General features: G+C 36.8%; 1 protein-coding gene across 1 annotated transcript in view; it reads left to right on the top strand.

The window, feature by feature from the left end:
- The window catches only part of LOC120542237 (MICAL-like protein 2), a 120,137-nt gene that overhangs the window by 16,572 nt on the left and 77,036 nt on the right, over nt 1-26,529 (top strand). Inside the window, exon 3 of the mRNA XM_039774543.1 lies at nt 21,583-21,724. Within this exon, the coding sequence (XP_039630477.1) occupies nt 21,583-21,724 (142 nt within the window). The remainder of the gene's footprint in view (nt 1-21,582; nt 21,725-26,529) is intronic.

Raw genomic sequence — 26,529 nt, 5'->3', positions numbered from 1 at the left:
GTATTTCCCTGCCCTGTAATCCTGGTAATGTCTCTGGACTCTAAAAAATGTGTTACCTACTGCATTTATGGGAAATGTTGCTCTGTTGATGTAAAACCACTGTGCATATAGTCCTTATTCAGTTTCACTAGTTGAGTACTGGTTATTAGAAAAGAGTTCCTATGTCTTTCACAGTCTCTAGTGCTAAAAATATTTTCAAGCGTTTGAAACTGAAGAAGAGAAGTGAGCTAGGCAGGAATCCTTCGATCACCAAATACAAATTACTTCAGTTTGAACTCGTGTTACTGAGCAGCTTGGATAGAATCTGTGGTTGGTGAATGTTTAGGAGCGACCTGGTCAGTGACGACTTAATATCCTTGCATGTTTGCTAACTTGGAAGAATACAGATGTTGCATCTTGCTTGTACTTGCAGTGAAAGATGTTGTATTAAATGGATTTTTTCAGATCAGGTTTTGTTAAGGAGTAGAAAATATGTTGGCACTGGTCACCTTCAGGAAGGCTTCTCCTGGTACAATTACTTGCATTTCTGAGTAGAGAGTAATGAGTGGAACGTGATGCTGAAACTTACCCGCCAGCTTGGAAACTCGAGCTGCTCATTTGAAAGGCAGAGTCGTTGTTGTCTGAGAGACGGGGGAATCTTGTGTGCATTTGACTTGAAGACCAATTAAGGAAAAATGGACAATACGTTAGCGTTACAGTCTGTGTGGTGGGGAGGGGGGTGGTGAGCTGTTACCTAGGTTCCATGGCACAGAGTTTCATTTGTATGCTTTATGTGACCGACTTGGCCTTAAGCTGCCCTGAGCCCTACTTCATAGGCAGCATGTTACCCTGAATATATACATCATTGGAATGTTCATCCAGCCTGTGACACCAATGTTTAATTTTTTTCTCTCTTTTCAATGTAATTGGAATATTCATAGGTGTTTTCTTTTTTCAATTTTTCAATTTTTACCTGTACCTAATTAATCTGGCTTAGTATCAAGAGACAAGAGAGACTAGAGTCTATGCTAGCATCATATGTCATAAGGGTCAGCCAAAAAACTTTTATGCACTGAACCTTATGTCAGTTCCTGACATTTTCCTGGATATATTTGTATAAAGGGTTATTTTGTTTTTTTTATTGACTATTTTTTCAATGCAGGTTGAAATGCAAGTGCCCCATCTGTCATCTATACTACCTCTTTTATCAATTTCATAAAAAACAGTAATTTGTTCTTTTTGGTGTATGACTGAGTTTCATAATTTTAGTAACTCCTTGCTGGGTTGGAACCATAATTCTGCTGCTTTGTTTTCTCTTGTTTACTGTGGTCTGACAAATAGATGTTTGATGTGACATTAGAAACTGGATGGTTTGTTGAATAATTGAATCTTTGAACTCCTATTCATGGTGCAAACCTAATTTATTAACTTGTTTATACCTGCATGAACATCCATGTGTGCTTTTTGTGGTGTTGGTCCTCCTATTACGACTCCACAGTAAAATTCCTAAATCCTATATTTTAAATTGTATGAACAATAATGTTAATATTTTGTGAAAGTATATATAGCTGTTTTTGAGTGCTATGCAATTTTTGTGTTGGTCCTCCATCACATGATTCTGTTACTGACATGGATTGTAGCCTATACTGTAAGTAGGGACAAACTTTAACTTTGGCTGAACCAGCCTAACCAGAAGCCTACAGTGACAACAAAATTAGTCTCACCAAGCAGCCTCAAAAACATTTAACCTATAAATTGAATTCGGATCCCTGAATAAACTGGCAAACCCAATATAATCGCAAAACTTGATGTGAGTGAAATATAAAAATCATCTTTAAACACTGATCCATGTTTCCGGTATTCACACCTTTATATGCAAAGAATGCAGTTTCACCACATGCTTGGTGCATTATGTCTGAGCCTTTCAAATGAGAGGCAGACAATAAGAGAGCAAGCCAAAGATGAACATGAAGAATGCCTTCAATTAAGTCATAGATGGCATCTGGCAATTAATGATGAGTCCAGGTGAGAGACATTTATATTTTGACTTTTGATTGATCAGTTTTAGCGATGCATTCAAATCCAATGTTACAATCTTGGTGTTGTGTTAATCTTTAACTTTCATTTTGCGGTGTCTGTCTCCTATGCTACTCCAATTAGAGGATTCTTGTTATTGTTGTGGTTTTTGTTTTATGAAAAATGTTTTCAAGTGAAGAATTTGTTGTTGTTAAAAATAGCACAAATGTTTTTTGGAGATCAAAAATAGTGAAAACATCCAAAGTAACCTAAAGCGCCCTTCAAAAAAATAGAAAACTCGATTTGACTGTAAGTAAGTGCTGTTAGTGGTAAGCTTTAAAATTTGTCTGAATTTACTTGAATTATTTCTATTGTAGCCCCCCATTTTATGACTAGTTGGTGACCATGTTATGCACAATGGCATGAAAATTACCATGGGGAAATGGGTTGTATGTGTTATCCTCTGCAGATCCTGCTTTTTCCACTTGTGACAACCACAAATTCTCCTCAAAAGTGTGCTTTGTTCTTTGGGTGAGAAAAGTGCTTGTTTAGTATTGGTGAAGACATGCTGGATTTTCAGAGGACTGCAGTGGCCTCAGGTTTTCATTTTAAGCAATCACTTAATCAAAGGCTGGTTTTGTGTATTTTATTGAATGCCATTGTTCATGTAGCGTGGAGCAGTAAGGAAGAACTACAGTATGTAGGATGGAAGCCTTAATATTAGCAGGAAAAAGACCGAATAGCTGAGCTGTTAAGAAGAAGAACAAGGTGTTAACCTCCAGGGAGAATGTCTAAAAAGTGTGGAAAAGTTCACATTTCTAGTAACGGACGACGAAGAGCTAGATGCAATCAGGTTGGGGAAAAAAATAGAGAAAGGTATAAGAAATGTGTGACCGACGGATCAGTGCAAGAGGCAAGTGTATGAGACACAAGTCAGACCAGAATTATTGTTTAACAGGTAGATGAAAGGAAACTGGATGCTACAGAAATGTGGATGTTAAGGATGGATATGTGGAGTAACAAAGCTCGATTTAAATCAGGGAAAGTTGGGAAAATCTCAAAGAAAATATGGGAAAGATGATTAAATAGGTATACGCATGTCATGAAAAGATAGTTAAATAATGAGGGGAGAAGAATCTTTGATGTGGAAGTGATGGGGCAGACAAGAGGGTGACTAAAGAGAAAGCAGATGGACTGTGTGAGGATGGGGTTAAGAAGGGAAAGGAGTAACAGGCAAGGAAGTATACAAGTATGGAGGAGACTCGTCCTATATAGCAACCCGACTTGAAAGTGTGAAAAGCTTGAGAAGAAGAATTGAATGCCACTCTAGAATTTTTCCAGTTGTACGTGTTCACAACTATCATTTACACATTGTGCTTAAATTAATAGCCTTATATACTTTTTATGCAACTTGATTTGATTGCACTATGTACATGTGCCAATAAATTTGATTTGATTTGCATTAGCCTGTGAACAAACGGAAGCTGCTGTCGATATGCAGTAAATATCTGACTAATGCAAGCCACTGTTTACAGAAGCACTCAAAAAATAAGTGAACAGGTTTACCTCATAGCCGCATCTAGAAGGCTGCATTTATTTTTCCTCTTTTGACAACTTGTACCTGCTAGTTCTTAAATGCAGATGGGTTTTGCTTCAGTTGTTTTTTTTTGTTTTTTTTTTCTTCTCATACTGTCATAGTCTATGCGGCTACAGTCATTAAATGAAATGCACCATGATTTTATATTACCTGGGGGGTTAAACGTTAACATTATACAAAGTTCTTGTCTGTCCGTTATATCTGCATTTTTATCACTCTTTAATATTGTTCTTTATCAGTATGTTGCTGCTGGAGTATGTGAATTTCCCCTTGGGATTAATAAAGTATCTATGGATCGATTGATAAAAGTTGTCTTTAGGTACAGCTTTAATTTGACACTAATAATACAAGACTGTATACATTGAACATACAGGTGCGCATGCAGGTGTTTGATTCACACATTTAATAATATAACTGGTTTACTCCATACTGTTAGAGTAAGACATTTCCAGTTTGAGTGGCTAATTTAGTTCAACTAGCTTTGGGTGCTTTTATTTCTGCACTCTAGCTTGTTCTCATGTAAGGTTTTTTTTTTTTTGTGTGTTCATCTTGAAATGTGTGGTGTGGCCAAAAAGTCTCATCATGGTGTAATTAAGTTTCATTGGATAGTGGTAGAGTGTTTTTTGTACATGTTTCTTAAACTGAAATATTTGTAACAAATGTATTGACTAATTATATATGCAGGCATTCCTCTTATTTGTTGGAACACTTGCTATTGCTCTGCCACTCGAATAAATTCAGTAGCACGTATTCACCTCTTGGGCTGGAACTGATAAAAGTGCGGCTTCTGTCGCTCTCCCTTACAATTCAACCAAACAAACACGGGGCAAGACATCCCTGTTCTTGTCCTCGCTCTCTTTTATAAATCACTACATACATTGTCAAACCCACTTAATTCAGTTGTGGGGGCCTGGACAGAGCATCTGCTCAGTGATCAGATTGACCTGCTACATAACTGCGGATAACATTTAAATGGGTGGTTTCACAAATTATGCACAATCTACAAACAAATCCAAATGCACTACCTTTTAAGGTGCTAATATACACATGTAATATAAATACACACGTTAAGTTTCCAGAAGTTTTTAGTACAGTATACCTGTTCCTCAGAAAATGTAGAAAAATTTTGATGAGAACAGGTCATTCAGTCGAACAAAGCCTGCCAATCCTATCTACCTAATTTCTTTAAAAATAACCTCGTGTTTTGAAGCTCCCTAAAGATCTACTTTTGACCACACTATTTGGTTATTTACTTAATAAGTCTGTTGTTCTCTGTGAGAAGAGAAACCCAACGTTTTTGTGCAATATTTACCATAAACCCGTTTCCAAGTGTTCTTTCATGTTCTTACTGAATGCATAGTAGCCTGTGATAAAACTGGAAAATTATTCTTTAATCTTTCCTCTCAACTTATACCCTTCAGTCTTACAATCATAGTCCACAATGTCCATCTTTTTTCCTGTAAAAGGTATGTGTGGCTGATTTGGGAAGCAACTTTTCTCATCATTTTCTAAAGTAAAAGTGTCAGTAAGTAAGCATGGAGCCAACACAAAGCCAGCACTTTACAGAACACACTTGCTGCCAAGTAGCAAACGGAAAGGCATCATGTTTCCTACAACACCACCTTACAGGCAATGTTTGACCAAGAGGGATGGGGGTGACATTGTGCACGGGGGTGGGTGCATCTCCTTATGGTTATTTACAGCACAAAGTGTTATACCAAGCCAAAGGGACGCAGCAGGAAAATTTGAATAAGGAACAGAAAGTGAATGAACAAAAATCGTGGTCAAAACCATAAGTAAAAAATTAACCCTGCACCAAAATTGGAATATAATCCTAACTAAAATGTATTATAAAAGTGAGTCAAAGAAGAGCAAACTAGAGTGTAATACTGAAGAAACGGAATCAAATGCAAATCTTTTTGCTTTTAACAAGTTTCTGGGCAAAACTCTTAACACATATGAAGCATTGATTTTCCATTCAGAACATCACAGATCTGATGTCCTACTGTGTGACCACCGAAGACCTACACCTAATGACCCCTAGTTGCATCTAAGCAGGGGTTGCTGAAAATTTATAGTGTACACAGCACAACAAAACGAAAAAATGTTTCAGAAACCTTCAAAATAAAATGTTAAATTTAAAAAAAAAAATTCATAAATAAAACTGTAAAGGAATTAACCGACTCCTTAACTCCAGCAAAGAATACGCTTTAAATAGTGCATGGAAGAAAATTTATTAAAGGAGAAATTTGTTAAATGAACCACAACCATTACATAAGAGAGTACAACCAGCACCTTTTGAAAGTTCTCCTATTTCAAAAGATGTCATTTGGGAGCTGATTTTATGATTCAAGTTTGAAGAGGATGCCGTGGATTGATTGATAATTTTTTGATCATTCAGACCAGTACTTAATGTAAGTGAAAATCTCTAGAAATTAATTTTCATTAATTCGTTATGAGTTAATAGAAATAAATTTTATTTAGAAATATAGAATATATTGTGTGTATAGATATACTGTAGGGATATAGTATACATTATATAGTAATTTGAAAAACCAAATTCTGAATCATAATTGTATTTGCATACATATGAATTCTTTTTACACATGGGTTTGTCTTGTAAGTAAGTGGTCATTATTAATTATTTCCTAAAGCTTTACAGGCCCAGTCTAGTCATTTCTTTTTAAAATGTTGTTTGGTTGGTTGCAATGTGCTTTTTCTGTCAGGGATGGGCTGCGGTGGACTTGGGGTGGTAAACATTTGGGTAATTAATCTTCAACTGTATGACAAAGTTTTTGTTTTTTAAAGTTTGGCAGGAAATGGTTCCCAGCAAACTGAATTCCTAACCCCAGAATTTTTTCAAGTATTTTATCATTTATATGTGTTAACAGTGAAGACTATCCATGAAATATATTAAAAACACATTTTTTTCAAAAGTAAAAACATGGGAAAATTAAGATGTCAGTGTCTTCTGTTACTTCTGTGGAGTCAGATTCAGAACTTCAGGGCTGTGTAAAAGCATTCCCTTCGATAAAATGTTACCTCAGAGCCCCGGCCTGAACTGGTGTTTTAGTCTTTTATCTGTTGTTAAATCAGTTTGTAGTTTCTTCTTAACTGCACTTTCATGCCATCTGTGTTGTGCAGACGAGAGGAGATCTTTGCAGACCATGGAGTACTGTTCAGTATTCGTTTAAGCATTCTTCTGTGTCTGTAATGCTTCTGGAATTCAAACCGTGTCAGCTTTGATGGCCAGTCAGCTACAGTTCTTATAAATGTTTAATGCTTCCCAGAACCTCATACTGTACAGTGTTTACGTGTAAGTGGAATTGAAGCCTCGTCTTCATAACTCCAGCCTCATTTTGCAGTGGTAGATTAATACTACAAACCGGACCAAACGCTTTATGTGTGTTTTGTGTATTTGATCTCTTTTTAACTTAAACTTCTGAAATTAAACCTTTATTTCCCATTCGAAAGTCTTGCTGGGTCTATCTTTGTTAAAACGAATATTAAAATGTTCTTTATTTATGCAGTGCTGTTGGGATGTGTCTTGTGATCTTGATTGCCACACTTGTGATGTCACCAAAGTGTCTCAATAAATATGCTGTGGCTTTACCATGGATTATGCCTTAGTGAATTTGTTTCATTCCTCTTTTGGGCAGTTAGCTCATTTCCCAATTAGGCCCAAACGTTTGGATTGAATGAAAGTTTTTCACTTTTGTTTTAGCTTTCATTCATAATTAACATCTTGCCCCCTTGATTCTTGTTTGCCTGATTATTTTTTGATCTTCTAATTTTGACCAATTGTTTATCTCCATCTTTTGTCACAATAATCTTTGTGTTGTGTAGCCCTGTGATGGATTGAAGTTTGAGGATTTAATCTAAAAGAGTTCAGTCGTCCAGATTGTGCTACTACTTGTTTAACTAAGAGAGTCATATTGTTCATACAGTGCAAAAATATATGGTGGCCAAGCAGGGGGTGTCTCAAGGCCTTCAGACTCTTTACACAACCTCACAAACATGATTTTGCTGCAAACAGGCTGTTCTATTTTACAACCATCCAAAGAGGGGTAATATTATAATGCTAAAGTATTTGTAACCTCTTGCCCTGTGTGTACCTTCAGTGCCTTTCTTTTGCATTTGGTTGTGTGAATGTATCTTACCTGGCACTTCACTCCTCTGAGGTGAGCTTAGTACAACTCTGACTGCCCAAGATATCACACTCATTCTCTGTCTCTCTCTCTCGATATAGATAGATAGATAAACACGGGCTCCTAGAAACCATGGATTCTGGCACTTCAATCAATCAATCAATTGCATTGGTTGTGCATTAGCAGTTAAGGTTCTCTTTTCTCTGAGGTTTCATTTTGCCAATGTGATCGCCTCTGTTGTCTATCAATGGCTAAGTGAGTTTCTGTCTCCTCAGATGTTTCGTTTTGCCGATGTGTTCGCCACGCTTGTGTATTAGCGGCTAAGCGAGTTTCTCTTTTCTTGGCGGTTTTACTTTGGTGACAGAGTTACTTTCTTTGAGCTTCATGCTGTAGCTGGATAGACACACACACACACACACACACACACACACACACACACACACCCACGCGTAGATGTTTGTTTATAAAATATGTTTGCATGTGTATATATACACACTAACGGTAATAATAGCTTTAAAATACTTGTATATCCATCAAGTAGTTACCCGAATATAATTATAATTTACATAAACAAGTATGGGTATTCATAAAGATCAAAATGCAATGTGAAGCTTGAATTTTTAATATGTAGCAAAAGTGGGGATCCCACCAGTGTAACAATAAAAAAAAAAGTCTTATAATATGAGACGATTTCAGCATAGGACTTATAAACAAAGATCTACAGTATGATGAACTAGCTGATTTACCTTGGCGTGTACATATTTTACATTTATTCTGACATTTTTCTGTCCAGTAATTGAAAACTGCTGCTTAAAACCTGTACTAAATGTAAAAAATTAAACATTATATATTGAATTAGTGAATTCTTAAAATAATTCAGGATATTACCATTTAAATTGCCTCTTTAAAGCTGTTTTTAACAACATTCTTTTAAAGTCTGGTTTGCCAGTGAACCAATCTGTTGGGTTTTTAATATTTGCTGTTGTAAGTTCTATTTGCATTATTAGCTGGTTAAAAAAATATTACTAAAGATAAATATTTAATGGATTAGCCATTAATTCAAATTTCAAGTGCCAAAAACTCATGGCGCTTTTATTTTCCAAATGTGACCCTCCTTTAACTTGAGGGCTTCCTGTGTGAAATTAAGCTTTTCAGTTGTAACATGAATTCTTTATTTCAGAGCTCCTGTTAAACAGCCTTTGTTTTGCTGTTTTAACGGTTACTTATGTGAGTGATTAGACTTTATTGCTTATGCAAATGTACAAATATAGACCTTGAAAATGACTCTGCTGTCTATTTTACTGTATACTCAATTATAACTGTGAGATAGTATTACGTTCTGCAACTTATCATTCAAATATGACATGTGCTTTTACTTATGGGATGCACTATTGAAAATTAGTTTGCCTTCAAAATCCAAACGGATGATACATATTCAGTGTTTGCAGATTCATTTTATTAGATACAGTATGTTTTACTTTGGCATTAACAAATGCAACATGTCATTCCAGTGTAGACAAGCCAAATAGCCATTTCTCTTGAATATTGCGTCGATGTTTACTTTTGCTATTTCTGTTGTTTGTGCTGGCAGTCCTCCCACACCCCGCAGTCCTGAGTAACTGTGAATGTTTGTGAGTCTTGCCCCAAGGGGACTCTGAACTGTATATATATGTTAGAAAATAAGCAGATGCTTGGACTGATTGACATTTTGTAGAAGTAAGTATTACAATCGGGGTGGATGGAGACTTGTCAGTAGGCCGCTATTTGCAGTTCTCTCTAGAGCTACTTGATTGGGTTCAAGTCTGGGCTGTGGCAGGTATAAGCAAGAACATTCCCAGAATTGACCCAAAGGCTTGTTTTTTGTTTTGTGCTTAGGGTCATTGTCCTGTTAGAAGGTGAACCTTTAGTCCAGTTTGAGGTCCAGAGAGCTCTGGAACAGGTTTTCATTTAGAACATTTCTGTACTTGACTCTGTTCAGCCTACTGTTAACCCCAACTGGTCTCGCAGTCCTTGTCACTGACAATGTTGCCACCACCATGCTTCACTTTTGGTATGGTATTGCGCAGATGAAGAGCAGTGATCTTGGTTTGATCAAACCAGAGAATCCTTTTTTTTTTTTTTTTTTCTTTCCCCGCCTGGTGGACCCATCCACCAATTCCCCATCACCTACCACCACTTGCTTTTGATTAGCAGGTTTGTCAGAGAAATTGGGCAAATGGCAAGCCAAAGAATTAATCTCAAATTAAGCATAGCAATAGAGATTTTCTAGTAGGAACTTCCTTCAACAGCAATGGACGCTGCAAGAATGATTTTAAGGTCACCGTGCTTATGCACAAATTTAATGTATAACAGGAGAGTAAGGAACGGCATGTTAAACTGATGCTAAAATTTAACACATTACAAGATGGTTTGAGCAGAGACAAGAGACAACTCTTTATATCACTGACTGACGCAGGAGATTTGATAACATTGTAAGCAAAACTCCTCAAAAAAAAAAAAAAAAGTTCAAAAGCCTTTGTTGAGCAGTTATCTTATCACATGGTCTGGTTCGTACATTGTTGTCTCCTCTACGTTTGGAGAAATCTGTTAATATTTGACACTACAGATGTCTTGCATAAGGGTTTTAGCATCATGTTTCTTTCCTAGTGCATAAATAAACAGGGGTAACTCCCATTTCATCTTACACGTTGCTTGAAGAAGGGGCCCGAGTTCTCTTGAAAGTTTGCATATTGTAATCTTTATTCAGCCAATAAAAGGTGTCCTTTTACTTCACTTCATTACCCTTGAGTGAACAGCCTAAACAAATGAAATGTATAAACTTTGTGTAATGGTAATATAGTTGAATTACACATTATACCAACTGATTAACCGTTTTAATTCAAAAGAATACATTTTGCTGTAAAATTATTATGTTTTGTAATGACCATCAACAAAACCCAAGTCACAAGGAAAAGCAGCAACAAAAAGTAATTGATCTAATTCAGGAATACTTTCTTCATGGGCAATTGTGTATAGCATGTTCAAGAGTAAGCAACTCCAGTGACCTAATATTAATACTGTTATTACGTTGATTGATGCCTTTATCTAAGGTGACTTAACAACATATGATATACAATTGGTTTCATTTCTTTTGTTTTTTCATTTGGAGTGCAGGTAGGTGACGCAATTTGCTCAAGGTCCCGTGGTGACATTTGAACCCACAACCTTATGGTTTGAAGTCCAAAGCTTTAACAGTTACAACACTTATAAAAGCACTTCTTTTAAAAATATTTCTGATGCACCTGATTAGCTGATGGCCATTGTCTTACAAAATTTTCCTAGCAAAGACAAGTAAAGCAGCTTATGTATTTGTGTGTGTGTGTATATATGGCATGTATGCATGTATGTATAGTATGTTGTGGCCAGGTGAAGGAACGACAGTCTGCCAGATAAAAATCTGGAGCACCAACTGCGTCATCCTGTCTAATACCAAAGAAAAATAATCAAAATTAACCCCCATCTTGGCATGAAATGCCCAGGTTTTTGGGCCAAAACAGAAACCGACTGTGTAGGTTACTTTGATAAATCATAATGATTCCTTGCTTTATTTTTTATTTGCCATGGTTTATTTGTTCTATGCAATGTAATATTGTCCAAGTAGTACTTCAGAGGGTGTAGTATCGCTGTCTGTTCCAACTGTGCTTTAAGATGGAAGAGGATTTTCAAGTAATCAATAGAAGCTTGGACACCTGTGCAAATTGTTTGCTTCAGCTTGCAAAGTTTAATTTAATTGCTGCAGAACATCTGTAGGTTGTAACCTATTAGTTGTTCTCTGAAGAAGGGCCATTTATAATCTGAAATTTTCTTTCTTTTTTTTTTCTTTTAGTTTTTGCTAACCTAAACTTTTAAATTTAAACCTCTGGCAGTTTTACTGCTAATCTTTTCACCATTTTTTAATCATTCATTGCAATTCAATTGATTTAAATTTGAAGAAAAACTGAGGTGTTCTAAATCTTTATACCGGAAGTGTACTGTGTGGGTATTATTATGAGCATAATATGCACAATTATATATAATGTGCAGGTTTTTTTTTTTTTCTATGTGTTTGTAAATAAGTAGACGGCAGTGATGGACCTCATCTATTTTAACTTTATCAGCACAGCACAGCTGGGTGCTTAGTTTTAAAATTAGACCGAGACAACGAAAGGAAACACCCAGGAGCTTGTTGCTTGCTGGTGGAAGTGTGTCCTGCAGGAAATACTCATTTGCTCTGGTCAAATTTTTTTTTTTTAAAAAAAAAAGTATATTTTGCCAAAGATTAAAAACAGAAGTATGTTTCACTCTGCAATTTCCCATACTCTCCTAACATAAAAATGACAGTTGCCTCATATTTAAAATGACAAACTATGTTGTTGGCAGTTTCATAACAATTGCTTCCTGGTTCTTATTCTTTAGTGCATTACGCAGATGCTCAGCTGACCTAAGACCCATTCCCTGACTCATATATTTTTCTTTCTTTCTTTTTTTAAATGTTTTTTTGGAAAAACAATTAGATGTGCAAAGCAGTGACCTTTTTGTGAGGCACAATGAAACACTCTATGGCGTCTGGTAGCTGTTTACAAAGGAATCTGGAGCATTTGGAATGAACTGCAGTTTTAATGTGCTTTTATTGCTGTATTATAACTCTTCTGTTTTAATGCATATATGTGCTAAAACTAGCTTAATTGATTGGGGTAATGTATAATGTTTTTTTCCTATAGTTAATTTCAAGTTGACATCACTTTTTTCTTTTGAACATTTTAAGCAAATAACCCATGAAATGATTTTTTTCACATCTTTGTAGCTCATTTGCTTGTCCCATCTTCTGTTACTTACATTATTAATGATGGCTGTCTATTGGCTCCTTTTAGGACAACATGTCCAAAACAATTCTTGTTTGGCTGTTTGACAAAGTATTCATTGTGTCTGCACAGTGCAGCTTTGTTCAATATTCACCAAATTGCTCTTTTTCTTCTTCCCCAACTGAAGGCGGAACTCTTTTTCAGCTCCTTTTTGTCATCATTTATAGTTTGACCCACTGACCTCATTTTAAAATGGCTCGCTTTTTTATATTGTGGACTGTTAATGTGGTGGACAAGCCCACTTGTTTTGAGGCTGCATATGAGTACTTTTTTTTTTTTTTTTTTTAAATTGTGCATTCCAAGACCATGTATTTATGATAGGTTTCAAATATTGTGTTATCACAGTTCAGTCAAGAATACAATCATTACAATTATTAAAGACATTATTATTTAAAAATTAAGATCAGTTCCCCATTCCGACCCAATTTACAAAGCTTTTTGAACAAAAAAGCTTATTATGAGAGAGTACCTCATGTGTATTAAAACATTAACAAGAGCGACAGAAGCCCAGCAGGCTTATTTTAGAACAGCAGTAATGAATTTGTGCCAAAATCTGAGAAACTTTACACCATCCCTCTTAAGGATTTTTTTTCTAGTTTTAGATAATGTAAGATATAAACTTCCCATTAAGTTATGGAGGGTAGGTTAGGGTTCTTCAGTTTGAATAAAACAAGATGACAAAAGAGCAATGTAATGTTTGAGATAGCAGTTTTTTTTTTTTTTCTTTTCACTACATGATCTTATCCCATCTATCCAAATAATGTCAAAAAATTAGGAGTAGCTGTTAATACATTCAACACTGTCAGAAAAAAACAGGAAATAGTTCTCCCCAAAATGGTCTGAATGTGGGACAGTCCCAAAACACATGCACTAGTGTGTCTGGTTCACGGTTAAAACAATAGTAATATTAGTAGTGATTTAGATACTGTATGTGCAATGTTGCATTTATTTTTTTTGATTATTGTTTTTTGAATTCCATTCCTTATCAGAGATTCCAGGTCACTTTCCATTCATTGCTTAAGATTGTCTAGATATTTATAGAGTCATAAAATATTGCCAGGGTCTTTATTTATGCTAGCTAGTATTTATTCAAGTAGAAATCTTCCCCTCTTCATCTTTTCCCGCTTCTGTGTTGGGTCGATGTACCTGATCAACGTTCTTGAAACCGCTCAGTCCTACACCTCCGGTTCAGTCAAGCCTTATTCCTTCAGAATCTTCTTTTACTTTACACATCAACCTCTGCTTTCACCTTCCTCATTTTCTCTTCCCCTGTACTTCCATTCCCATCATTCTTTTGCCCACTTATTCATTGTCTGTCCTCATCATGTGTCCGTACCATTTCCTGTGCTTTCTTAGATATCTCTTTCAATTTTGTTGGACCTCTGATTGTATTATTTCTTTGTCCCTTTTTTTTTTTTTTTTTTTGTAATTCATGCATCCATTTCATTCTCATTTCTGCCATAAATAACTTCTGTGCTCCCTTAACTGCTCAGCTGCATACATCATTTCTGGTCTTGCCACTATCTTAGTAACCTTAATTTTAACCTTCACCTTAATTCTTCGATCACACAATACTCCTTTTATGCCTTTTTGTTTTTTTTTTTTTTCCCTTTTGTTCCATCCACACTGCACTCTATGAAATATTGATCGAAAGTTAGGGAATTGCGACAATGACAATGAGTGTGCTTGCATACACACAACCAGGATAAAGGTGAGTATCCTGGGAAAGGCAAAGGCCTGGTTTCTTAAAAACCTCAGTTTACACATGCAGTTGTGGTTCTGGAGTTCTTTGACAAAACGCTCTGGCATCATTAAACCTCATCATCTACCGATGTGAATTGGAAAACGAGCGTGAAGTCTGTGGTCATTTTCTTGTGCTTTCTAAATACATTTTAGTCCTAAAAATAATGTCCATCCCCATTTTACATCCTTGTCCTGAACCATCGCGTATTATAGGTATGAACGCTGGCCACTGTGTCACAAAATAACACTGTTTTTAGTATATTTGTAGCAAATAGCTGGATGAAAATCAAACTAAAACTTAACAGGTTTCTATAACTAGATTGCTCATGACACAATCTTTACTGCTTGGCTGTGTTCTTGAGCTCTGCAAGGGAATGGTGTACCGTTGTATGCTACTTGCCTTATACCCACTCCTAACAGAAATGCAGGTATTTTTACTTTAGTAGAGTAAGTATTGCATTAGGTTACTTGTTACTTTAAAAAGTAATAGTACTATGTAGCGTGCGTTACTTTTTAACATGTTACCCAAATGCTCTTCAGTTTATGCTGCCGAGATTAACACTGTATGTCCTGCTCATCAACATAAATTTAGTAATTTCTGTAATACTGAGAGAGATTATCTCAAGCAGGAGAAGCAATAATGCAATTGCCTGAGCATTTGTCTTAGGAAAGTTATTTTGTGAAAACTACTACCCCTGGATGTTGAAAGATGTGAATCTAACAGGTGCACGGGCGAACAGATTGAATCAAACATGCGCAGACTACAAAATCCTTAACTGTACCCCAGCTAGGGGTATACAAGGCCAAATAACCTGGTTACTCGCAGAGAAATCAATGTGTTATCATGATTTCACTAATTACAATAAGGGGTTACATGGCATTTTTAGAGCCCAGGTTTCTGTTAATAATCTGTTAATAATCGGGTTATTTAAACTCTGTGTTTCTAGCTTGTGTATAGAAAGTGTTGTGTTATTGGAACATAATGTTTGAGGTCCAGTTGTTCAAAGGATGTAAATATATGGTCAATACAGTGGTACCTCGGTATATGTCCTTAATCCATTCCAGATCCTTTGACTTATACCAAAAGAATGTATACCAAACAAATTTTTCCCATAAGAAATAAAGGGAAAATGATTAATCCGTTCCCATGAAAGAAAATCCTATTGTTATTGGCATATTATACATTGATGGGGTTGTATAAAATAATTTAAACACTGCTTAATGCTAAAATACATAAATACAAAAGCAATTAGATGAAATACAGTGATCCCTTGCTGTATCGCGCTTTGACTTTCGCGGTTTTGCTCTATCGCGGATTTTATATGTAAGCATATGTAAATGTATATTGCGGATTTTTCGCTGATTCGCGGATTTCTGCGGACAATGGGTCTTTTAATTTATGGTACATGCTTCCTCAGTTTGTTTGCCCAGTTGATTTCATACAAGGGACGCTATTGGCGGATGGCTTAGAAGCTACCCAATCAGAGCACGTATTACATATTAACTAAAACTCCTCAATGCTATAAGATATGCCTCCTGCGCGGTGCTAGATTGTTTGCTTGTCTCTGCCTCTATCTCACCCTCTCTGACATTCTCTGCGCCTGACGGAGGGGGTGTGAGCAGAGGTGCTGTTTGCACAGAAGCTGTTTGCCTAGTGGATACGGACGCTCCTCTAAGAAATGCCGCTTTATCGAGGTGCGTCCAAAAGCACACTTATTGATTTTTTGATTGTTTGCTTTAATCTCTCTCTCTCTCTCTCTCTCTCTCTCTCTCTCTCTCTCTCTCTCTCTCTGACGTTCTCTGCACTTGACGGAGGAGATGTGAGCAGAGGGGCTTTTTGCACAGAGGCTTTTTGCTTAGAAGATACGGACGCTCCTGTAAAAAATGCTGAAAGGCTACCTTCGCATTGATCCCTTCATTGCCGCTGCTTTATCGCGGTGCTTGCATACTTAAAAGCGCAACAGCCCTATTGATTTTTCATTGTTTACTTTACTCTCTCTCTGACATTCTCCGCTCCTTACGCGCACTTTGAAGAGGAAGATATGTTTGCATTCTTTTAATTGTGAGAAAGAACTGTCATCTCTGTCTTGTCATGGAGCACAGTTTAAACTTTTGACTAAAGGGTGTTATTTCATGTCTAGAGGGCTCTAATAATGTTAAAAAACGTATTTAGAAGGTCGTAAACAGGTTTTCTATGCTCTCTAACTGCGAAAATATTAGATTTATAAATAAAGAATCCTACTTCGTGGAAATTCATTTATCTGTCTGGAGCGGATTAACCGCGATAAACAAGGGTTTACTGTATAACTGTGCGGAGAATATTTATAAACAGTGTGGGAGAGTTTCTAAGGGCTTAAAATATATAAAAATAATCATACAAACATATGGTTTCTACTTCGCGGGGGTTCTGGAACGCAACCCTTGCGATCGAGGAGGGATTACTGTAAATGAAAATTTAACCTCACTTTACTTTTTAATAACGTCTTTGTTTTTCACAATCGTAGATACCGTCGTTCTCGGCATACGGTATGCAGCAGCCAAGTCCTGGATACGCATGCCACCTTCATACTTTTCAACAATCAATTCAAATTTACACAAAAAAACACAATCACATGAAAATTCACATACTGTAGAGTTATAGCGCAGGTTGTTCACTGAATGCTAGCAACTGGCGTACTGACATGCGTAGGCAGTCGTGGCTTTGTCTCGAGAGAGGTAAACAAGGGTAGCGCGCAGTGTTCTAGCACGCGAGTCGTATTCCAAAGAAAGGTCGTATACCAAACAAAATTTTTCACATCCAAACACGACGTATACCAAGTTGGACTTATTCCATAGCGGACGTATATATAAATAATAGGTTTCTAAAGATCTGGGTACCAAATGACTTCCAAGAGTTGAACATTGTCTAAGTTTAGAGTGAGGTGAATTATGTACTTATTTTGCACTGGAGTAGCAGAGAATATTCTGTATTATAAGCAAATTATTCACCACAAATCTGCAAGTAAGTTGTAATAATTATGACTGAATGGAGTACGAAATAAAGCAAATGAATCTGAGTACAATTTTATTTGGCAGAATTGCCTTTTAAAAGTGGCCTTTTATGGGCGGAGTGGTGGCTCTGAGGCTAGGATTCTGCACTGGCAATTGGAAGGTAAATACCAAAAGGTACTCTGCTCTGTTAGGCCCTTGAGCAAGGCCCTTCACCTGCAATTGCTCCGTCCTAGGTATGATGCTAATCTGCATCCATCCCTGCATGTAGGCCCTTCAACATGCAGGGAAAAACCTGGGTGTTGGTGGCAGCATTGGCAGTCCAGCCACCATTTTTAAAAAAAAAAAAAAAAAAACCTTGCACTGTTCCATTCCATTTGAACTAGCGTGGCGCTGAGGGGTCACCTGTTGCATGGCTGCACTCTGATCTTAATCTGGGATTCTGAGTTGGTTTGTCATGTGGTGGTGGCAGTAATGCACTGTATTAGCGAATGCTCCTAACCGCTCTTTTTTTGTGGATGAATGAAATTGCAATTGAATATAGAATTCTAAATAAGGATTATTTAACTGTGTCTTGGCACGCTCTGTTAAAGAGACGGGAGCTTTTGAAGTGGACAAGTGTAGTATGACATGCAAGGCAACTCGCCTGGATTAGTATGCCCTAATTTGAATTCATTTTGAACCCAGAGATCTTGTGAAATTCATCCAAAGATGTAATACTCTAATATGCTTTTTTCCCTATGTACGTATGTATTTATTTAGTAGTTCTTTTTCTTATTTCCCCTTTTATGTCCTTCCATTAACATCCCAGGGTCCTAATGGCAGTCACAAACAGCATTGATAATTTCTAAAATGAAATAGTCAAGAGTTCATATTGCTTATACAAATGGAGTTTTCTGATTTAGAACATATACAGCAGATTCAGAAAGTATGCAGACTTCTTCATTTTTCATATTTTGCTGTGTTGCTTCCTTGTTCTAAAATCATTTAAATTATTTTTTCCCCACATCAAGCAACACTCAAAACCCCAGAATGACAAAGGGAAAACAGCAATTCAGGAATTAGTCTTCATACTATTGTCAATGTAATATTTGTTTTTTATTTTTAATTATCAAAAATGTCTAAAATTCCGTTTTTATTTTGTTGTTCAGGAAGACATAGAATTTTTTTTTGATTCCTACCCTTGCAATGTTGGCAGCTACATCTTGCTGTTTAGACAGTCTTGTAATGTGTGTTTTGTGAACCTTCAAATTCTCCATTCAGTGGCATTGTCCAGCCAGCATCACTGCCTACTTTCAAGGGACGACGAGACCAACTTTACTGTTCCCTACATCCCAGTGAATGCACATATTCATCTACTTTTAGGGGCATTATTTTCTTTTTCACATCCTTAGATTATTAAATTGCTTTGTGTGTTTCCATTCATTATCCAAACAATAGCCCATTATTTTGTCCTGTTATTTATTTTTTTCTTGTTTTGAAGGCATAAAGAAAAGAAATAAGCTATTCATTCCTTGTATGCACTTGTCTGGCTTGAGTCCAAATTTGGTCAAGATAAGGCCTGGGTGTTTGACCACTGATATACAGTTTTTCACAATGCAGTTTGGGAAAGCCAAGCAGGCTGTGATGATGCACAAATGGATAAGGAGGATATTTTAAGTGCGTGACTTACAATAAAAGAATAATCCATCTATCCATCTTGTGAATTAATTTCATTTCTTCAGTTACAGGATACTGGGTGGCCAGAGTCCATCCTAGCAATACTGGAGTTGTTCCATGGCTTATGTTTAATTTTCATTTCATGGTTATTTCTGTTTTTGTTTTATTTTTCATGGATTTTATGTAATTTTTATTTCTTTAGTAGGTAGATATTGCTTAATTCTTGTGTATTGTGTAGAGCTCAATGTAATCTATTTTGCTTGTGTTTTGTGGGTGGATCCCTAAGAGGTGGAGTCACCATGACATCACTCCTATGGGACCGCCCTCAGTTTGAGGAGAGGCTGTGAACTACATTGCTTTCTTTTGGATTTTGCTTGTTTCTTAAATCTAGTTTTTAGACTTGTTTTGGGATTACAACAATTATTTGCTTTGGGTTGCCTCTCTAGGCTTTCCCATTTTGTCTGTTTTACCTTTTTTCCCTTGTTTTTTCTTTTATTTTTGATTATTTAATAAATTCTTTGAATTTAAACACTATTATTTTGTCTTCTCATTTTTAAAGGTGGACATATGGTTTCTGGGACATATGTCCCACGAAGGACATTTTTTTTTGTATGTGTTGAACATTTGAAAGCATATGTTTGAACTACTAAGCCTGAAACCCTTTTTTGCCTGTACAGGCCTTGATATACCTGCCCTTTAAATTTGAAGCCAGCCTGCTTGGTTAGATTTTTTTTTTTTTGTATATCCTTTATATATTTAAGAATCGAAAGCAAATAAACGTTTCCAGAGAAATCTGAACTTAATAATGTCAAATTACAGTCATTTAAAATAGGCAGATTTAATGTTCATCTTATTCTTGGCAAATTCTGCTAAATATTGGAAGGCCACTTGAACCACACTGTGCCTCTAGAATTCTGCTAGCATGACAGAGTCTCCACAGTTTATTCAATGTTTCATGCTAATGTAGGAGGTAAGTGTTTTATATGTTGCTAGCTGGGGTTTAAGACATGTAGCATCTATTCTCCTGTTTGTTTTATTTATTTATTTATTCTTTCCTAGTGTTGCCCGCTTGATGTGCAGGCGCACTTTTTTCTATCTCTCTTGCATGCCCTGTGCCAAGGCAGATGTGAAGTAACTGATAAAGTAGCTTGATTCTGCCTGCTTCTGTTTAAGTTTTTAGTCATTTCAGTTTAGTGTGTAATAAGAGATTAGAATGGTGGATGAGGTGAACTTTGTTCAGCTAGATATGACCTATTTACGCAATTCAAAGTAAGACGGTTCTCCGTTTACATATGGTGGTACGTCCTTCCCATATCACGAATGCCAAGATGTAATTCACCATCTTATAAACATTGATCGCCCCCCCCTTTGCTGATGGATTCTGCATACACTGAAATGGGAATTCTAAAGCAACAAGAAGCCATGTCAATGCTCCAGTAGTTACTAAGAGAAAAACAGAAAAAAAAAGGTTTCATGCACAAGGAGTTCTGTACCTTTTACTAAAACTAAAATCCTGAACAATATACTGGTCTGTGCACCTCCAAACTGCTGATTTGCCTATCAGCAGAATAAGCAGCTCATCTTCAAGTAACACCATCAGTAATGATTAATGCAGCATGTGTGAACTGATGTGGACATGTTTTATAAAGGATGATAAACATTGCAAATTGAACTCCTCATATTGTGTCAGAACTTTCTCAGATTCCGGACATCTTTTTCTTAGTCTGAACACCTATACTTCTACAAGTCAGTATCTCAGTCTTAATAAGACACTCAACTGTCCTTACTCGCTGCTTGACTCCCCTCCCTTCTGCTTCCTTGCCTGTGTTATAAAAGATGCAACTGCCAGTGAGGACCACTTATTGGATTAATAATAAGTTCTGATCGTGTATGTCGTTAGACTGTGCAAAATGGGGAGGACTGGTGAGGAAGGGTTTCAAAACCTATTTATCAGGGTCTGTCAGAGGTCACTTTGTTGTTACACTTGATTATATTCAGTTGTACAAATTTGATTTATAGAATTGATGTACAATTTGATATGGAGACTATGTTGAAACTTGGTTTTCTTCATAAATCGTACTGTTTGGAGTATATGGGTAGGAGAGAGTGGGGCTTGGGTACAAATCACTTTCTTTTATTTTCCTATCTGGTTTTCAGCTTCTAATTGGTTAAACATTTTTCACCCATTTTGTACAGGAGCTTTGGTATTGTCAGTGTGTTTGTCTATCACAGGGTGCACTCAGACCTGGTTAATGATATTCATTTGAAAAATGGGAGGAATCATTAAATCAGAAGAGTGCGTGCAGGCTTTACACTGACTGTGGACTGTAGTGTGAATCGAGCATGCTGTTCAAAAAAAGATTTAGTTCAGTATATTTTTATATAGCACATTTCAAATTTAGGGTAGTATTTTTGCGCACATCATTTAAGGAGGAATTTAGGGTAGCATTTTTGAGTACATCATTTAAAGGAGAAACAAAAAAAATACACTTGTTTGTGTTCTTGTATAGCCTGGATACTCCCTGACTCAAGAACACTCATTTATGCATGATACTCTTTTGAAATCTTGCAGGCTTTTGGAGTTGCAGAGGAGAAGCTGGGGATTCCTGCCCTACTGGACGCTGAGGACATGGTGGCGCTAAGGGTTCCAGACAGACTGAGCATCCTGACCTACGTCTCGCAATATTACAACTATTTCCATGGCCGCTCTCCCAGTAAGTATCAATTGTGATTGTATTCTTGAACCTAGGTACTTCCTCTGGCATAGGAACATGATATCTTTTTTTTATTATTTCAATTTTACACCGTTGTTCTCAGATGCTTTCCTTGCATAGTTTAAATCCAGCTGTAACCTGAGAGGCCTGTTCTATCCCCTGTGGACATGGCCTTTTCCAAGCACTGAGCTCGATGAGCTGTAGCCTGACTTACTCATTGTTTTCAGTTCCAAAAGTAATGTGGCATGCTGCACCGCTGACATGATCCATAATGTGTGTAAAAATACATAAATAAATAGTCCTGCCTACATTTTTTCTATTTGTTTTCTGTTAAAAGTGTAAGGGTGACACCTGGAAACAACAAGGGAAGTGTGAACATTGTACTGTAAAGGACACAATTTATTTTAAGCACTTGCTACCCTCCTTGTGCTTCAGACAGTATTTCTTTTTTTCTGTGTTCAATTTACCCTTGTATAGCGGGCCACAAATAAAACGATGATGGATTGATAGAATGAGATTGAATGTTCACTTTCATGACCAATATAATGCCAATTAAAGAAAAAAAAAAAAAACAGTCAGGTCCAGACTGACAAAATCCAGAAACATCCTGATTTGCACCATTTATATCAACTTGCCCACAAACAGTGACATCTTTTACTCTGACATGAATACATGTGCCATTGAGCTTTCTGTAGAGTTTTGGAGGTGGCAATTATTTTCTGTCAAGTAGTTCAGACAATGAGACTCCAGTAAATATTTTATCTCTAGTTCTTTTTCTAATCGACTGTCTGGACATAATGAATTTATAATGCCCAACACATGGTATGTAGATTTGATATAATATTAATATAGCTGCAAAAATTTATTGGAGAACCTGAGACGAAGACTGGACTCCTTTGGTACTTTGTCTCTCCAGAAAATCCTTATGTACCGTTGTTTTGACTTTGTGTCGCATGAGCGGTTACTCATGGAGTCCCAAATGAGGCACATTACCTGCATTGTGAGGGAGCATAAGTTACGGCACTACAGCCATGTGGCGTATATCCCCGAGGGTGATTCGGCTCGTAAGGTCCTCATTGCTGGCGACCTGAGTGGCTGGAACAGGCCAAGGGGTCGCCCACGTAACACCTGGCTGCGGCAGATAGAGGGTCATTTCCGGAGGGTGGGACTGTACCATGTGTCTGCCTGGGGGGGTTGCAAACCGGGATCCCGAGTTGTTTCATCATGTAGTGGGTGCGGCAATGACCTGTACCAGTGCATGCTCCCCAACTTGACTTGATGGCTTGGGCCCAGAGATGCATATCTTTTGTGCTGACTATATTTGATGATCCAGGTTAAACTACAGCCCGCCATTGGTAGACCGTAGAGGTCTTCAACTTGTATTTACATCTTTAGTCACAACCAGAATGAACATCCTCAAAAATCTTATTATTGTCCTGAAAATGCTGTATGGATGTAATTTATTACAATTGCCCTTAACTGCTTTGTTCCAAATGTTCACCTTTAGGAGATCAGCTCTCCATATGCCTGCACTTACAGTCCATTTTTTTTTTTAATTAGTTAAAGGCACTGTCAGACACTACTCAGTTTTAGGTGATCCCATGTGTTAAAGGACTCCTGATTTTTCTTTTGTAAATTCTACACAGTCTGGTGCAAGATGTGCCATAACCATGGTTAATTGCTGTTGCTTCTTATGTGTTCTTCTGTTAGGTCTTAAAAACTTCAAGTGCTGTCCAAACAGCTGTTTATAATACAGACAAAAAATATCTGCACGAGTTTGACAGAAGTAGAATAAATACATGGAATCCACAGGTCAAGGACAGATTTAGATGCAAAGTGGAGTAGTGTTCCAATCAAGATACATCAGCCAGGCTTCATACCGTCACTGTCAGCATTGACTAGTACAGAATGTTATCAGGATTACAATAGACAGAAGTGTGCCAGACAAAACAATATGTCAGTGACCTCACTGCATACAACTGCCCTTTTGAAGTTGATATCCCAGTGAAACAGTAACTTGATAGCGATCATGTAGACGGAAGGAAGTGCTTAAGAGAGTGAGGCCAGGCAAGGATCCAGGAGCTGACTTGATTTGTCCGGTGGGAGTACACTGGGAAGAAATTTGTCATTTTGTACATACTTTATAACCATTTTCCTCAACTTATTGAACCCAGGCTATGGGAGAACTGCGACCATTTTAAACTGCTCAGAAAAAGCAGGAAACAAACACAGGGTAAATTAAATGATTAGTGACGTATGGTGTTAATATCTGTTATGGCCAATGTCAGGGAAACAGAGCTTTTACTCAAACCATGCACACACACACACACACACACACACACACACATTCACACAATAAGGTTGATGCAGGTTAGCTGGTTACCTTCAATTTTGGGGATACTGGAAGTGAAGGTTTTAGAGATGGGTTCTCTTCTGAACACAAGCCTCCATTTGTTGCCTTTTTATGACAGGCAGGAGGAGCAGTGACCTTATTCTAACTCCAGTAGCAACCCAGTTTACCCGCATGCACCTAAAGTAATCTGAACCAATTGAGGCGTGGACTCGATGTGCTTTTGAAAGAATGGCACAGGGATGAAGGCCCTTGTGGTCGATGAAGTTTTCCATTACATTCACATTTTTTTATGATATTTTCATTTCAGAGCAGTGACACTCAAAATTATTTTTCCAATCTGATATTGATAGAGAAATGAAAGGAAATAAGATAATTTACATGCATAAGTATTCAGTAAAATTACAGAATTGGTTAAAGGATTGAATATTTCTGCTAGGCACTCTTATAAAATATAAGAATTGTGTTAGTCTAACATCATAAAATGTAATACAGCATGAATTATTTATTTTTTATAAACTTTTATATACATATTATATACTCTGTGTTTGTATGTATGTACTCCTTTATTTATATGTATATATGATATAGTATCTGTCAAATAATACAAAGAGTACACAATACATGTTTCGCCCTTATTGGGCATCGTCGGGGTATGCACTTTTGTATCCTCTTATGGGGATCGAACCTTGGACGTCCGCATCTGAGGTCGAAGCTATTTGGCAAGGTGAAGATCAGAGTATTGTATTCTTTTTTTGAGTCTGAATTACAGTCAGGTGGTTACCTACCAGGTAACACTTGTGGTTGGTCGGCAGACATTCACCATGTCCTCTCGGTTGAGAGAAGAAGATCATAGATATGTGATACAGGAATAAAAAATAAAAAAGTGGCAAAAAAAAAAAGTGCAAAAGTGCATACACCTGACTGCTTCTTGCAACTGAGAGGACGTGGTGGATGTTTGCTGACTGTCTGATCAACCACTAGTGCATAGGTTCCCCCACTTTGCAAGACATAAATTTTGTAACTCCTCCCCCATTATAACAGTTTTCCGTGTTCAAGCTGTTTGATATTTTTGACTTAATAGCAACTAATGATACATTACTGCTTATGCCGTTAAATGATTGAAAAAGTAGTGGCCAATAGGTGCTTCATCTTGACCACAGTAATTGCTATAATGATTTTGATGAAACGCAGCCCATATGTAAAGATTGTAAAGTGTATGCTCAAATAACATTATGCACAGTTTCATACAATGGTTTAAATGTGACAATTCAGAATACATATTAGGAGATTGTATTACATTATTAAGAATCTTATTGTAATAGTTAAAACACCATCAAATGTATTGGAAAATTGTTTATTTCGAGCTTACAAAGTAAAAATACAAAGAAAAAATAACAAATTAATTTGAAGGATGAGCCTGATGCATTTTTAAAAGTTTGTTAATATCGGGTTCAACTTTCATTAAAAACAGTCATAAATCGCCACACTGTTATATGTAATCGGTTCCTTTTCTTAGATAGTAAATTCGCTACAACACTAAACCCACTCTCAGCCAAATAAGAAGATGGAAATGCAATTAAAAATTTCTGCACTATTTCCCATAATCCAGGGTATAGTGTCAGTATTGATTTCTGAAACCAGAACTCTTGGTATCCACTTTTGAATTTTATTTTTAGTTCTTCATTAGTTGTGAGTTCTATGAGTCCCACTTGATGGCCCTGCTGTGTTTACATGTGAGAAAGGATCTAGAACCTAATTTGATATATTCATGTTTAGAATATCCTTGAATCACTCATTGAAATCCGCATTGAGAACCTCCAAGTGTTGGCAGTATGCAAGTAAATCTTCCTTTTTGAGAGACACTGCTGATAAATTTGAAAAGTGGCTATATTCCCCTCGGCCTACATTCTGCTTGAACAGAAGAACTTTCCCCACAAAAGCAGCAATACCGTTTTTTATTTTAATTAAATTCAATTCATCACCTTGTAATTGTAGAAGTAGTACTGAATCAAGCAAATTGTAAAACCGATTCAGACAAATACCTTTTGAAAGCCAACAAACTTCTGCGTGAAGCAGCAAACGATTGAAATCTTCATCGTTTTCACTACAAAGTTGGCTAAACAATCTGTCACTCAATGAATTGCTTCTAATCTTGTTGACTGCTCTAATAACGTAATGGAGCGACGTATGCAGGCGTTCACTTAAATTCTTTGCAACCAAATATTGAAGATGAAGAACACCATGTATAGCGAGTACATTTGGTACTGCTTGATTCAAATGTGCTATGAAACCCTTGTGGCACCCTGTCATTGCTGGAGCACCATCAGTATCCGCAGACAAATTATTACGAATAGGAATGTCTTTCTCTTGAAAAAGCTTATTCATTGTATTAAATATAGATTCTTCCTTTGTATCCGCTTCCCAAGTGTTAGCAAATAATAATTCTTGACAA

This window comes from Polypterus senegalus, chromosome 13, assembly GCF_016835505.1.
Source record: "Polypterus senegalus isolate Bchr_013 chromosome 13, ASM1683550v1, whole genome shotgun sequence".
Taxonomy (NCBI): domain Eukaryota; kingdom Metazoa; phylum Chordata; class Cladistia; order Polypteriformes; family Polypteridae; genus Polypterus; species Polypterus senegalus.
This window is presented reverse-complemented; position numbering and strand designations above follow the sequence as displayed.